This window comes from Eretmochelys imbricata, chromosome 7 (genome assembly GCF_965152235.1).
Source record: "Eretmochelys imbricata isolate rEreImb1 chromosome 7, rEreImb1.hap1, whole genome shotgun sequence".
NCBI lineage: Eukaryota > Metazoa > Chordata > Testudines > Cheloniidae > Eretmochelys > Eretmochelys imbricata.
In genome coordinates, this window is record NC_135578.1 from 32,459,754 (window position 1) to 32,474,087 (window position 14,334).

Genomic DNA, 14,334 nt, shown 5'->3' on the forward strand with positions numbered 1-14,334 from the left:
GTTTTTAATTTGGGGTATACATTTAAGTTGAGCCTCTATTATGGTGTCTTTGAAAAGTGTCCATGCAGCTTGCAGGGATTTCATTCTAGTCACTGTACCTTTTTAATTTAACTAACCACCTCATTTTTGCATAGTTCCCTTTTCTGAAATTAAATGCCACAGTGTTGGGCTGTTGAGGTGTTCTTCCCACCACAGGAATGTTAAATGTTATCACTATTTCCAAGCAGTCCTGTTATAGTTAGCTCTTGGACCAGAACCTGCGCTCCACTCAGGACTAGATCGAGAGTTGCCTCTCCCCTTATGGGTTCCTGTACTAGCTGCTCCAAGAAGCAGTTATTAAAGTATCGAGAAATTGTCTGCATTTCATCCTGAGGTGACATGTACCCAGTCAATATCAGGATAATTGAAATCCCCCACTATTGAGTTTTTTTATTTCGATAGCCTCTCATCTCCCTTAGCATTTCATCATCACTATCCCTGTCCTGGTCACGTGGTTGATAATGGATCCCTACTGTTATATTCTTAATAGAGCATGGAATTACTATCCATAGAGATTCTATGGAACATGTGAATTCATTTCAGATTTTTATTTCATTTGATTCTACATAGTGTCCAACATAGTTCACGTAGCAGTAGGGCTGCTGCTTAGAATATGATTGAGGGACTCTTCTGAATCATGAATACTGTTGAGTCCTTCTGAAAGCCCCAGAAATTACCCATCTGTCATTGCCACAATCACACTAGCTAAAGGACTTTATTCTCAGACTGAGATTTGAGACACTATAAAAAGTAAGCTAGCATTTAGCAAAACACTTATACAGCTGAATGCTGAGAATTCTCAGGATGGATTGTTAGTGTCTTCACTCTTGAAGTCAAGTCGAGACACTAAGTATCACTTCTCTATAGTGTCCTGGAGAGGAAGGATGGATGGTGTAGGGCTTAGGGAGCTATCTTAGGACGTGAGAGTTGAACTGAGGTCTCCCAGCTCAGACAAACTTCCCATGTGACCTTGGGCAAGTCCTTCAGTCTCTGCCACCATCTGTACAATAGGGATAATAGTACTGCCCTGCCTCAAGAGGTGAAAGGCTAAAGGCATTAGAGATTAAGGCCTTTAAATATGGGAAGGGGAGTGATTGCTGAAGTGACTCTTTATTGAATGGCTAAAGGTTAGCTCTCTATGTGTAGAGGATCTAACTTCCATTTTACACTTGCATTACAAGTAACCCTTAGATACTATATTATATTGAAAGCCACAGCTATATATATGAGACTGAGGGGTCCATGAAAGACTTAGACTGAAAATTGACTGAATAGAATTCAGCAACATATACACAATAGATTTCCAAAGGGGTCTGCCTCCATTTAAAATTTTGTAGGGGTCCACAATCTAAAGACTAAACCACTGGCACAGCACCTAGTTTGCAGAGTCCCTAACTCAGTGTAAATAGACAAGGAATTATTCACCCTGAGGAAGGGAGCTGAGGCACAGGAGAGGACTTGGCCAAAGTAACATGGAGTCTGTAGAAGAGTTTGGGAATCAAACCTGAGGGTCCCAGTCCAATGCCTTAACCCCAAACCAACAATTCCCTCATGTAGAGGGATTCTGCTGGCTGATCATGGAGTCTGCTTGGTATGCAATTACACCTTTTTAGTGAAAGGTTTTGGATGCAGGCATCCTGAAGTCTCTCCAAATGCACAGATAAAGGACATTGCAGGAGAAGAGTACGTTTGCCAACTTTCATGTGGTAAATAAGCACCCTGACTTTCACAATAAGCCAAAAATCAAGCTAATCTCAAAGAAACCCCCAGCATGCAGTCTGGAACTGTGGTGGGACTGCTATGCATCCTGACTCTCTCTCTCTCTCTCTCCTCCTTGCCCAGAGCAATAAAAAAAGCAACAAGCTACTAGCCAACAAGCAACTCAAGCCAATTAAGCCAAAACCAAACCCAATTTCTGCTTTTTTTGGTGGGTTTGGCATGTCTGCAAGAGCTGAGATGTTGAAAGTCATAATGAATAGTCCTTCCTGCAGTGCTGACAGTGACACCTGATTGTTTTGCAATCCAGTATGGTGGTAACATAGCTGCCATGCAGCCAGGCTCAAGCTGTGACTTGGGCCTAGCTAGATAGTAAGCTCTTAGGAGGCTGTCACTGTACTGCACCTAGCATAGAGGTGCTGTGATCTTAGTTAGGGCCTAGGGGCCTTAAGTAGGTGGCACTTTCCCTGAGTTATAAGTAGATGTGGGTGAATTTAAGTCACTCTTCAGTGAAAATGCAAATTCAATAACACGCTTCACAAATTCATGAGACTGGGCAGGTGAGGTAATACTTCTATAGAGAGAGAAGCTTTCATAGCAGTTTTGTTGCATTGTTGAAGAAAAAATCTGACTCAACACTGGTGTTAGAACAAAACACTTCAATGTCCTTTGGTTTGAACTGACTTTCTCAATTTCCTTGAAGCATATTAAAATTCAAAACTTAAATGGCCAGATTCAAAACATTTGGTTCAACCCAAAACAAGTTTCTCTTAAATTGCCAATGGACCAAAAAGTCCTTGTCCGGCTCTAGTTACCACCCTGAGGTGCAGATAGTGAGCTCTGTGGCAGTAGGTGCAGTTTCCCAGATGACATGGGGAGCAAAGATTAGCTTGCTCACAAATGGGAGACAATCCTCTTGTGAAGACAGTTGCAGGGTGTTGTCCTAGCAAGAGCCTAACTTCAGTAACTACATCAGCCTTTACAAAAAATCCCTCCCTTTCAGTGTGTGGATTATGTCTGCATAGTGTTGCTGGGTGCTGTTCAGTTGGCTTCACACCAGAGGTGGCAGCACTTTGAGCTAAGCAGTTCTTGTGTAACTTGCATATCTGCTTGGGGCATCCTCTGTGTTCACATGGCACTGCACAGCTGGAAGCAAGCTTTCTCAGACTGGAGTGCATCTGCTACTGCAGTGTGCTGTATGGCTGCCTCACCTCCAGCCTTACTAGAAGTTAAAGTAGCCGGCCAAGCTCCTGCTACAGCAAGTCTGATTGCAGATTCACTCGCATGAGGTTTGCAGTTCAAGGAGGGTTTTTCAGTCTCTCTCAGGAATGTGGAGAATGCTTAGTCATTCCTATAGTAACCAGTATTTCTGCTGACACTAACTAGTGGCCAGAGCACAGGACTGGGACTTGGGAAACCTGTAATGTGTAGGAGCTCCAATCATGGACCAGACCCTGTCAACACAATTCCTGTTCCAAAGAGCTTTATTCCTAGGTTGGCCATTGGCCTGCTGGTTGGTCCTGGGACAAAACACTTTCTGCAAATCTGACCTGGAAGGGAGGAAACAGCGGGCGGGGTGGGCCTTGCACAAGCAGATGTTGCCTTCTTCTGTAGCATGGGTAATCTGCTGGTATCACTAGGTGTCTCACTGCAGCAATTTTCTGCCATCACAGGGGCCTCTAGCATTGATAGCCCTTTGGTTTCTCTTGTTCTCTGATGGGGCTCACAACAGGTTAGTCTCCTGAGGGCTGAAATGCTTTGGTTTAACTCAATTGTTGGGTTTGGTATAGGGGTATCTGGTGAAACTGAATGGCCTGATAGGAGGCCAAACTAGATCTGATGGTCCGTTCTGGCCTTAAACATTCCCTAATCTTTAAACCAGGGATAATGAGATCTTTCTGAAGATCAGAGATCTAAGCTTGGAAAAATAGAGTGGAGAGCTTAGCATTAACCCTAGGTGGTGGACACAATTCAGTCCCAATCTAAAGTGTGCAATCTAATAGATGACTCTAAGTTCTCTGGGGCAGTCAATTTGCATAGTACATAGCACAACTTCTGTTCCATGGCTAGTGTTGGGGCTCCTAGGTGCTACCCCAACACAAATGAGTAAGACAAGATGGGAGAGGAAACTGAGGCATGGGGGCAATCATTTGTCAGGGTCAGTGATGGGGCTGGGAGTAGACCAGGGTCTCCAGAGTCCCAAGTTGATGCTCTCCTCTCTAGCAGCCTTCTTAGCTGCAGTCCTTGTGCATAAACATCCCTCTCTCGCAGGCTATGACTTCGCAGCAGTACTGGAGTGGTTCGCAGAGCGTGTGGACCGTATTATTCTCCTCTTCGATGCTCACAAGCTTGACATCTCAGATGAGTTTTCGGAGGTGATCAAGGCCCTGAAGAACCACGAGGACAAGATCCGGGTGGTGCTGAACAAAGCCGACCAGATTGAGACTCAACAGCTGATGAGGGTCTACGGTGCCCTCATGTGGTCACTGGGGAAGATCATAAACACCCCAGAGGTGGTGCGGGTCTACATTGGCTCCTTCTGGTCCCAGCCACTCCTCATCCCTGAGAACAGGAAGCTCTTTGAAGCAGAAGAGCAGGATCTCTTCAAAGATATCCAGTCCCTGCCCAGGAACGCTGCACTCCGCAAGCTCAATGACCTCATCAAGAGAGCCAGGCTAGCCAAGGTACGGTGTCCCAAGCATTCCCTCTAGTGAACCACAGACACTGTTATATGGCTGGCATTCGGTCTAGAGGAAGCCTTCTCTGAACTAGGGTGATACTTGACTAGTGTTAATGTAGCATTTCGGAGTTCCCCTGACCAAGTGCAGGGGTGTGCCTATTGTGCCAGGTGGCTGCAGGCACCTCTCCCCCAGATTGAGATCAGAGTCTCTAGCAAAGATGGGGGAGGGAGAGACATTGCCCTGCTCACTGCAGAGAGCCCCTAATGAGATGATACCTGCTCCAGAGAGCTGTCTGAATATCCACATGGTGGGAAGAGACACCAAGGGGTAGGGGCTCCCTCAAGGTTGTTTAACAGCAGACCTGGGAATAGCAACCACCAGTACTGTGTCCAGCTCCCTGCTCTAACCCACTAGACCCCATGTTCCCATAGCACTGGAAGAAAACCTAGAGTCCTGACTCCCAATCCATGTTCCCACTGCTTTAGCTGTGTCAATACAAGCCCCTAATGTAGATACTATCTGCACCAGTGAAGCCTGTGTAGCATCTGGTATTTAGTGCAAGTCGCCAGTGCAAGAACAGCCATGGCTCCAATCCAAGGGTAGGTGAGGTATAGCTTGTACTGCCTGCTAACCTGCAGTGGCTTCTCACCACTCCAGTCAACTAATGGCACGCTACTCCCAGAAGTATGGGTTTTGTGATAAAATAGAATAGGGATCTTGTGACAGAGCCAGGAATAGAACCCAGACTATTACTGACAGCTGCATTTTACAGCAGGGTGAAATCCCTCAGATAATTTCCCTTGCTGGAGAGTTGAGGCTTTGTTACTGGGTCAGTTCGGGGAAAGAAGAAATTATGGAAATTTCTGAGCCATGCTGTGGAAATTCCACCTTAAACTCTTTACCTTGCAATGGATGATGATGCCTTAGAGATCTGCTAACATATAAGCCTAGCTAGTAAAACAAAACCTGGGTGGAAAAGTGCAGCTCTTCATGGGAACACAGCTGTTTTTTTTCTGGCTCTGTTTTCAGTTTCTCTTTGCACTGACTGGAAGGAGCTGTAAAAACCTTGTTTGCTTCAGAGAAATCACAGGGCTCAGAATTGACATGGGTCAGAAATAGCTCCTGAAACCAGAACTGGCACTAGGCTTCTCAAAGATCCAAACTGCTGATTGATTTCAGCACAATCTACTTCAGAAGGAACAAATATCTGTTTAGCTGACCAGGCTTTCTAAAATCAGTGCAATTTCAAACCCTAACTGATTAGTCTAACAGATCAAATTCTTGTTCTTTGTCTATGCAGCACCTAGCACAATGGCATTCTGGTCCATGACTGGTATTTAAAACCTCCTGTAATTCAATGTAAGTCAGCAGAGATATATAGAAACATAAATGGAAGGGACCACCTGAGTCATGGAATCTAGTCCCTGCTATTTTGGGCAGCTGTAGTCACATCCTGGTTCCAAACTCGTTAGGTTGTCTGATCCCCACTATTCCTACTGGAAGGCTGTTCCAGAATCTTTCCTTATTTCCAGCCTCAGTGGATTCCTGGTCAGTTTCTGTTCTTTGTTGTGCCAATATTGTCTTTGAGCTGCTATAGTTCTTCCCTCCCTGGGGTTTACCCCCAAATATATTTAGAGAGCAATTGGGTCCCCTCTTAGCCTTTGTTTTTTCAAAGGCTAACCAAGCACAGCTCTTGGTCTCCTTTTGTAAGATCTGCTCTTCATTCCCATGATCAGCCTAAGAGCCCTCCTCTGCATCTGGTCCAGTTTGGATTCATCTTTCTTGGATACTAGTTTGTAATAACTCTCCTTGTAGAGTTAGTTTGAGTGGCCAGGCAAGATGCCCAGCACACACACGTTCTCTGACACTGACTCAGGCATTTCACTTAGAATGCCAGTAGACTCATAACCAATTGCAGGAATAAGCTTTACATTGAATGTCTACTCCATCATCCCAGGCTGCATCTCTCAAAGTAAGTCTATGTACACTAGCCACCTGAAATGATGCTTTGGGAGGCAGTATGGGCTAGTAGCTAAGGTACCAAGTGGGAGTCGGAAAACTTGGGTTAAATGCCTGGCTGTGCCACTGACCTTGTGGGAGGGGAAGACTGCCCAGCTTAGTCCACTTGGCTTGAAAGCAGTTTGAGCATGTCTCAGGCTGGCATGTGACTAACTTGTAAGTTGATCCCTCCCCTGTAACTTGACTCTTTGAGTATAAAAATGACTTTATCCTGATTCTAATGTCACTGGTGTGACAGTAAAGATTGCCCCAGGCAGGATAGCATTCCCACAACCCACTCCTGGGAGTGGAGAAGCTCCATCCTTGTCCTGCCACACAACCACTTCAGGCATAAAAGCCACCACAGTGCAGCAACATGTGGGGGAGGGGTAGAATATCTTACCATTAAATGAGCTGTGCCTACAAAGAGCAAGAATCCAATTCACCTGATAAGCATCTTAACCCTTCCAAGGTCTTCATGATCCCCACATGCCTTGCAGATGGAAGAAGGATTTGAAATCACTGCTGTTCTAAAAGTAGAAGTTTGAATATAACTCAAAATGAATCCAGGAAATGTGCCTGAGCAAGTCTTGCTGGCTTAGCAGGACTCTTCAGAGACTAAAGCAGGTCCTACACCCAAAGCACTACAGGAATTCCAGTCTGCTGCACTGGCAAAGCACTGTTAGCATGCATGCAGCTATTCTGGCAAAAGTGCTCTTGTTGGTATAGCTCATTTCAGCCTTCCTGAGCAAAATAGGTTACTAACAGTGTTTTGCAGGCTGGTGTAAGGTCCACCTATGCCAAGTGCCAATCAAGTGGCACATCAGCATAGCTGTGTAAAACAGATGTGATTTGCCAGCATAGCTACAGTGGCAGAAGTCAGTAGACCTGGGCTAAGAGGTGACTTGTCACTGTCTTTAAGGCCCTACATGAGGAAGAATTTTCTGGTGGTAGGTGGCTCTTCAATCATGCAAAAAGCGGAATGAGATGAAGCAAGACATTCAAACCAGAAAGATGCAAATGTTTCACAGTGAGGGTGGGTGACTGTTCCAAGAACTGACCAAGAAATGTCGTGGATTCTCCATTAAGTGGGGTCTTAATAGACTGCATGTCATCTAAGCTGCTATAGCTTCAAACAAATTACAGGCTTCATATAGCTAGGTGGAATTCTCACTCTTAAGTACTTTAGTGCCTTACAATCCTAAATATACCTGTGACATCCTGGAGTCAGTGTGACTTAACTCCATTTTACAGATGGGAAAACTGAATCAGAGCCAAAGTGACTTGTCTGAGGTCACCTAGTGTGACGTCAGTTGCAGGTCTCAAGTCCTAGGTTAGTGCTCTAACCAGTAAACCATCCTTTCTGTCTGGCCTCTTATGCAAGAGGCTGGGCTAGATCAAGAGTCTTTTGGCCTTAATCTCTGATGGCTTGGACTGGATGACAGCTCCATAGGCCATTATTACCCATTGAGACTCCAGTCTTAGGATAAAACTATCAAGAGTGCCTCAAGAACTGAAGTCTCAGTGAAAGACAATGGGCTTTAAGAAACTAAAGTCACTTAGATGCTCTTGAAAACTTGATCCCTAGGCTAGTGCCAGTTAAGGCCACCTGGCATTCCATGGGGAATGAATTACTAGGTCTAACCTGGCACTTAAAAGACCTGGGTTCAAGTCTGGCTCTGATGTTGAGGCCCAGATGGAAGAGACTTCTCCAGTTTCCCACCTGTAAAATGGAGAGAATCCTTCTGTGATGCAGCAGGGAGTGGGGAGTGTTGACCTGGGAATGTTGCAGGGGAGTTTTACTGGGACTGTCTACATTGGGGATGGGAGACCTCTCCTTGAGGGAAGATACTTGAGCATGTAATATGAGAGGCCAGGAGGGGGTTTGGGGCCAGGTGACACCTTCTGCCCAGGAAACTGGCCAAAGGCTGGAGGAGGAACCAGGGGGAGTAGGGTGTGAGATGGCTGGAGGGGGTTTCAGTTGGGAGCTGGCTGTGGAAACAGGGAGCCCCAGGACTGGGGTCTAAGCTCCCTTCCCCACCCAGAAGGACTTGACTGAGGGGTCCTGGATGTACCTACAAGCTCTGCTTGGGACTGTTCCTCTCCTCCAATAAACCTTCAGTTTTACTGGCTGGCAAGTCATGGTGAATTGCAGGAAGTGGGGGTACAGGGCCCTGACTCCCCCACACTCCATGACAACTTCAGTAGTGAGGAAAAAAGCCATTGTGATGCTCAAATGCCCATATCGATATAGACAGGATTTCATGGGAAATGTTGAACAAGAGGCTGGGAAGCAAAGCCACTGCCGCTGCGGGTCAGGAGTGAGGGGCACCAGCAGACCATGGCTAAGCTTCCCCACAGGCTGGGACCTGAGGCAATGGTCCCTTGTGGGTATATAAGAACAACTATATTTGGTCAGACCAAAGGTCCAGCTAGCCCAGTATCCTGTCTTCCAGCAGTGGCCAATGCCACATGCCCCAGAGGAAATGAACACAACAGGTTATCATCAAGTGATCCATTCCCTGTCACCCATTCCCAGCTTCTGGCAAACAGAGGCTAGGAACACCATCCCTGCCCATCCTGGCTAATAGCCATGGATGGATCCATCCTCCGTGAACGTAAGATGCATATGCAAGTAACAAACAATTCTAGATTTGGCCACCATATAAATACTAATGACGCCCCACACTACAAACCCTCCTTTTGTTAAAATAGTGGAAGTTCCCTACACCACAAGGGCCTGCATGACTTGGCCCAACAATGGGAGCTTTGCTTTCTAACACAGTAAAGGAAGGGGACATCTGAAAGCAGGAAGGCAAAAGTGACAGGTAAAAGTTTATGGCAGTGACTAAGGATCTTATTGTATCTACTGATATACTGGCAAAAGTTGAACAAGAGAACCTTCCAAACATTTTCCTCCTCCAGTGAGAGGGGTTACATTCCCCAAGTAAAATACTCCCCGTCTTTACTCAAACGTGTCTCTTCCAAAATTCTTCACCCTTTCCAACTGATTTCCTTTAGATCCACCATGTTTCCTTCCCCAGCATCTGACGGAGGTTCCGTTAAGTGATTCTGTTCCTGCCCCGATGGGTGACCCTTCCCCCACCCCTGTACCTCAGTTTCCCCTTTCTAAGTGAGGATAAAGCTACTTGCCCCCTATATGGAACTACTCTTGAGATTGACTCATGGGTTTTGTGAAGTGAATAGGGTATCTTGGGGTTAGTGCCCACGAGTTCTATTCCTGGCACTGAGGGGAATGTGGTCAAGTGGGTTAGAGCAGCAGTGAGGCTGGGAGCAAGGATGCCTGGATTCTACTTCCTGCTCTGGGAAGGAATTGTCTGTATTAGGGCAGGGGAAGTGATATGTTGTCAACCAGGAATGGCAGCTCCTCTCTCTTTCCCTAGGTCCATGCCTACATAATCAGCTCTCTGAAGAAGGAGATGCCCAATGTGTTTGGGAAGGAGAGCAAAAAGAAGGAGCTGGTGAACAACCTCGGAGACATCTACTTGAAGATTGAGCGGGAGCATCAGATCTCCCCTGGGGACTTCCCCAATCTGCGCAAGATGCAGGTGCAAAGCCATGCCTTGGGGGTGAGGGGGGGGGGCAGGGTCTGAAGGGCAGGGTCTGAAGTGCAGGGCCTTGTTAGGAGTTTTGGTCAGACATCTAGGCCCAGCCACTGATGCACCTGATACTAGCTAAGGACAACTTCTCACGTGCCCCAGAGACTCCTGCTTGCTTGTGGCCTTATCTGGCTAGCCTCTGGCATGGAAGTGAATCCCATTAGTGCCGGCCCCTCCCCACCCCCCCCACTATGGATGATTGGGACCATCCCTGTCTTACCTGGTCCTCCTGCTGCACAGGTGATCTTCTGAAATTCCAGCTCAGAGTAGGGCCAAGACTTCATGTTTGAGACAGGGCATGAGCAATTCCCTCCATGCCACTGTTAAATCTAGCATGGCACTGATCCAGGTCAGTGGCTTGGCTTCTGTGGTAAACTGGAGGGGAAGTGCTCTGTGCTCTTGCCCTCCAGGACTGGGGTTCCTGGAAGCAGGGCTGATCTGAAAAGAAAGCTCTTCTCATGGGAAGAGCAGGGGGTGCTGGTAGCCAAAACTCCTGTGTTCTGTCCCAGTGCTGGGAAGAGTGGAGTCTAGTGGGTTAGAGCAAGAGATGCAGGGAGTCCTAAATCCCAGCACTTAAAATACTTCTTAGAACCATAGGCTAATCCCCTGTCTGGGATGACTTAAACCCCACTTCCTAAGAAAGGTGAACAGGCCTCCATGCAGGTCACACCATGGGCTGTTCTGGGGGAGACCCAAAGAAGCTGTCAGCTTTCTGTAGTTGTGGAGAGTCCCTGACTTCTTGCTTAGAAAGTCTCTTCCCCATATGCCCTTGACAATAACTTACCATTCCCCATGGTGCAGTGTGCCACTTGGCAGCTGTCCTCCATCCCAGAGGTGGCTGCAGACTACTTCGCACACCGCTTCTAACTTATAAAGCCAAAGGCCTTGGTGTCTGGGGTGAGGGTTGTATCCAGGGGTTAGGGGGGCAGGGGGAGAAGTGGTCCAGGAGGGCACAGATGGATTGAGTGGGTGCAGCTCAAGGTGGGCACGGGGGATGGGTTGGGGATGGCCTGGTTTGGGAGCATATGGGGATTTTGGATGGGGGTGTTTCAGCCTGATTCATAGATGGATGGAATTGGGGGACAGCTCGGCATGGCTGGATGGGGGCAGGGACATATGGGCATTGAGGGATGGGTTGGAGTTGCTGGGTATTGGGTAGGATAGGGGAGCAGCCTGCTTCCAAGTGCCAAAGCACACACTGAATGCTGATCTCTGCCATCTTTCCCAGGAGCTCCTGCTGAGCCAAGACTTCAGCAAGTTCCAGCCCCTGAAGCTGAAGCTGTTGGACGCAGTGGACGACATGCTGGCCAATGACATTGCCCGGCTCATGGTGATGGTGCGGCAGGAAGAGTCTCAAATGCCCACCCAGGCGGTGAAGGGCGGGGCCTTTGAGGGCACTATGAATGGGCCCTTTGGCCATGGCTATGGGGAGGGGGCTGGCGAGGGCATTGATGACATTGAGTGGGTGGTGGGAAAGGACAAGCCCAGCTATGATGAGATCTTCTACACCCTCTCGCCTGTCAATGGTAAGATCACAGGCGCCAGTGCCAAGAAAGAGATGGTGAAATCAAAGTTGCCCAACACTGTCCTGGGCAAGATCTGGAAACTGGCTGATGTGGACAAAGATGGACTCTTAGATGATGAGGAGTTTGCACTGGCCAACCACTTGATCAAGGTGAAGCTAGAAGGGCATGAGCTGCCTGCAGAACTACCCCCCCATCTAGTGCCCCCCTCCAAACGCAGACCCGAATGACTCCCCAGCATCCTCTAAATGGAGGGGGGGTGGGCAGCCAGATGCCTGGATTTCAACATCTAACTCTGCTAAAGATCCACAACCCCTGAGAGCTGGTGGACAGTTTGAATTTTGCTTCAAAAGGCACCGAATTTAAACCTTCCTTCCAAATGCCCCCATCTATGGAAGTGATAAGATCTGAATGAAATCCTCAGACATGTCATATTGTGCACAAGAATGATATTTTTAATATATTCAAGGTTGCATTTTTGTTCCCCTTTATCTCTTGAGGTGCTGCTCCAGGAGCTGCTAATACAACTGGTTTGTCTTCCTAAGGTGTTGAATGAATGGCTCCTTGTGGCAGGGCAGCATAGCTGAGCTGCGAACATCAGTTCAATCCCCCTGCCTGGGAGTACAGTTCACAATGGAATCCGCTTCACCCTTGTGCTGGGATGGCACAACTCTGGTTCCCCCCACCCCCCAGCTGTCTGATTTTTCTGGGGGAGCAGACACTGTAACTTCCCATGGTGGTGAAGCAGTTCTAATTCTCTTTGGAACACGGTCCAAACACATCAGTTCAGTTCTAAGCTGACTTCCCCCTATGTACAGAGCAGTTTTTATGCTAATGACCCAGGTGGTTGGTTTTAAGATAGAGGGTCATTTCTCCAGGGCTTTCTGATCTTCCCATATAGAAATGTTTACAAGTAAATGAGTGTTAATTATGCTTGGCTCTAGCTACCAAAAATGGAGACTAGTTAAAATTGGAGAGGGGCTCTTAAAGGAACATGGACAGACCTCTTTGGTGGGGGATCCCTGGTGCTGCTTGTTGTCTTTCACTCCTGGACTCCCCTTACAGAAGACAGCAAGTTGTCATACTTCCTTTGAATCCCACTCAAAGCCCTCACTTCCTTTTAGACACCTACTTCACTGACCTGGCTTCTTGTAAATTTCACAATCCACATCTCAGTTCTGAGAAGCCTGAATTTCTCAAACAGGAAGATAGTCTATTCTAGAGGCTGCCTCTTCCTTAAAACTTCACAAGTCTGACCTCACTGTCCCAAGCCATGTCTCCTCAGTTGCTCCAGTGCAGACTCTTCTGCTGTAGCATTTCCCTCTGGCTTTGCCCTGGTCTAAGATGTGCAAGGTATGGCCTAATCTGAGCCTGTTAATCCTCACCTTGTGTAACTGACGCACTTTGCACTGCATCACATGGTCAGATGTTCACCTCTAACTCTTTTCTGTCTAGAAACATTCATCCTGAGAAGCCTTGGAATTAAACTCAAGGTGGGTTAAAACAGTTACTCTGGCAGCATGCTCCAGTCTGCTGATAGTGACTATCGCTAAACTCAGCCTGTCTTTGTCAACCTCCAGGGCTAGATCTGGAACTGTTAGCAAAGAACTTATGGGAAAAGGGTGGCCCTGTTCCTGATTCACTGCTGCACAGGTGGTGACTGCGGTTCCTTAGGTTGCCTGAGATTATTGGCCTTCTGTCAACTTCAGGGCCCTGCCAGCAGCCCTCAAACAACTCTCATCTGCTTGCAATTTTAACCATTCTCTCTACCAACACTGATTGATGACCTAGCCCAGACTGCAGCCTTCAGAGGCACCCACAGTTAAGTGCACTGAATCCTGCTGGGATTGGGCAGCCAATTTAGGCTGTTCTCAAACCCTCCATGCCAGAGCTTCCTATGAAGCAATGGCAGCACAGTGCTGGGAGAGGCCTAAAGGGTTTGCCACAACATCCTCCTGCCAGGCTGTGAGATTGGGGTAGGGGGGATGGTTAAAGTGGAGGCCTCTCCGTAAGAGATGTCTTATTCTTGTGGCTGTTGGAGTAGAGGCAACATCGATCAGTGGGTTTCTCTTGGTGCTTTCACAGGCAAGCAGCCAAAAATGTTTTGCCTGGGATCCCTTATCAGCTGCTTAACAGCCTGGCTCTGCTCAACATGTACGTGGTTTGTGTGACTGACACCACTGATAGAGAATCAAAAGCTGTTTGGTATCAGGTTGCCGAAGGGGGTCCAGTATTTCTGGCTGAGTCCATGTGACAGTCAAGAGACTAAAGCTCTGATACTTCAGGTAACTGGCTAGAATGTTCCCAGCTTCCTGGCCTTCTCCATGTGGACTCTGCCAAAGGAGTGTCAGACTTTAAGGACTGTGCTCTAACATCTGTTAACTATGTACATTACTTGTTTACTTCCTGTACAGTGAAGCAGTTCTCAGTGGGGGGATGGCCTCTCCCAGGCTTGTGCATCAGAAGAGGGAAGTGCACTCTGTTTAAGCCTGTCTAAATCTTTTTGAAACTATTAAAATGTATTTGCAAGTTCTGCAGCTCCTGAGTCTGCGTCCTGGGAAATGCCAGGGGAGGTGGCTTCGGAGCCTTCTTAAAGGGAATGCACCACATCTTAACAGAGTTGAACCTGTGCTGGCAAGAGCTGCTACCAACATGGGGCTCTTGCTGGAGTGTCTCCTCAGCTGGGAACTGATCTTCAATGCAGGCCTAAAACACCAGCCTAAACTTGACTCTGGACCCATATATAGGAGGTGGCCT

General features: G+C 47.5%; 1 protein-coding gene across 1 annotated transcript in view; it reads left to right on the forward strand.

Annotated features, from left to right (window-relative positions):
• Window positions 1-14,110, forward strand: part of EHD1 (EH domain containing 1) — a 39,290-nt gene extending 25,180 nt beyond the window's left edge. Inside the window, exons 4-6 of the mRNA XM_077821348.1 lie at window positions 4,027-4,439; window positions 9,839-10,003; window positions 11,283-14,110. Of these exons, the coding sequence (XP_077677474.1) occupies window positions 4,027-4,439; window positions 9,839-10,003; window positions 11,283-11,807 (1,103 nt within the window). The 3' untranslated portion in view covers window positions 11,808-14,110. The remainder of the gene's footprint in view (window positions 1-4,026; window positions 4,440-9,838; window positions 10,004-11,282) is intronic.
• Window positions 14,111-14,334: the final 224 nt, after the last annotated feature.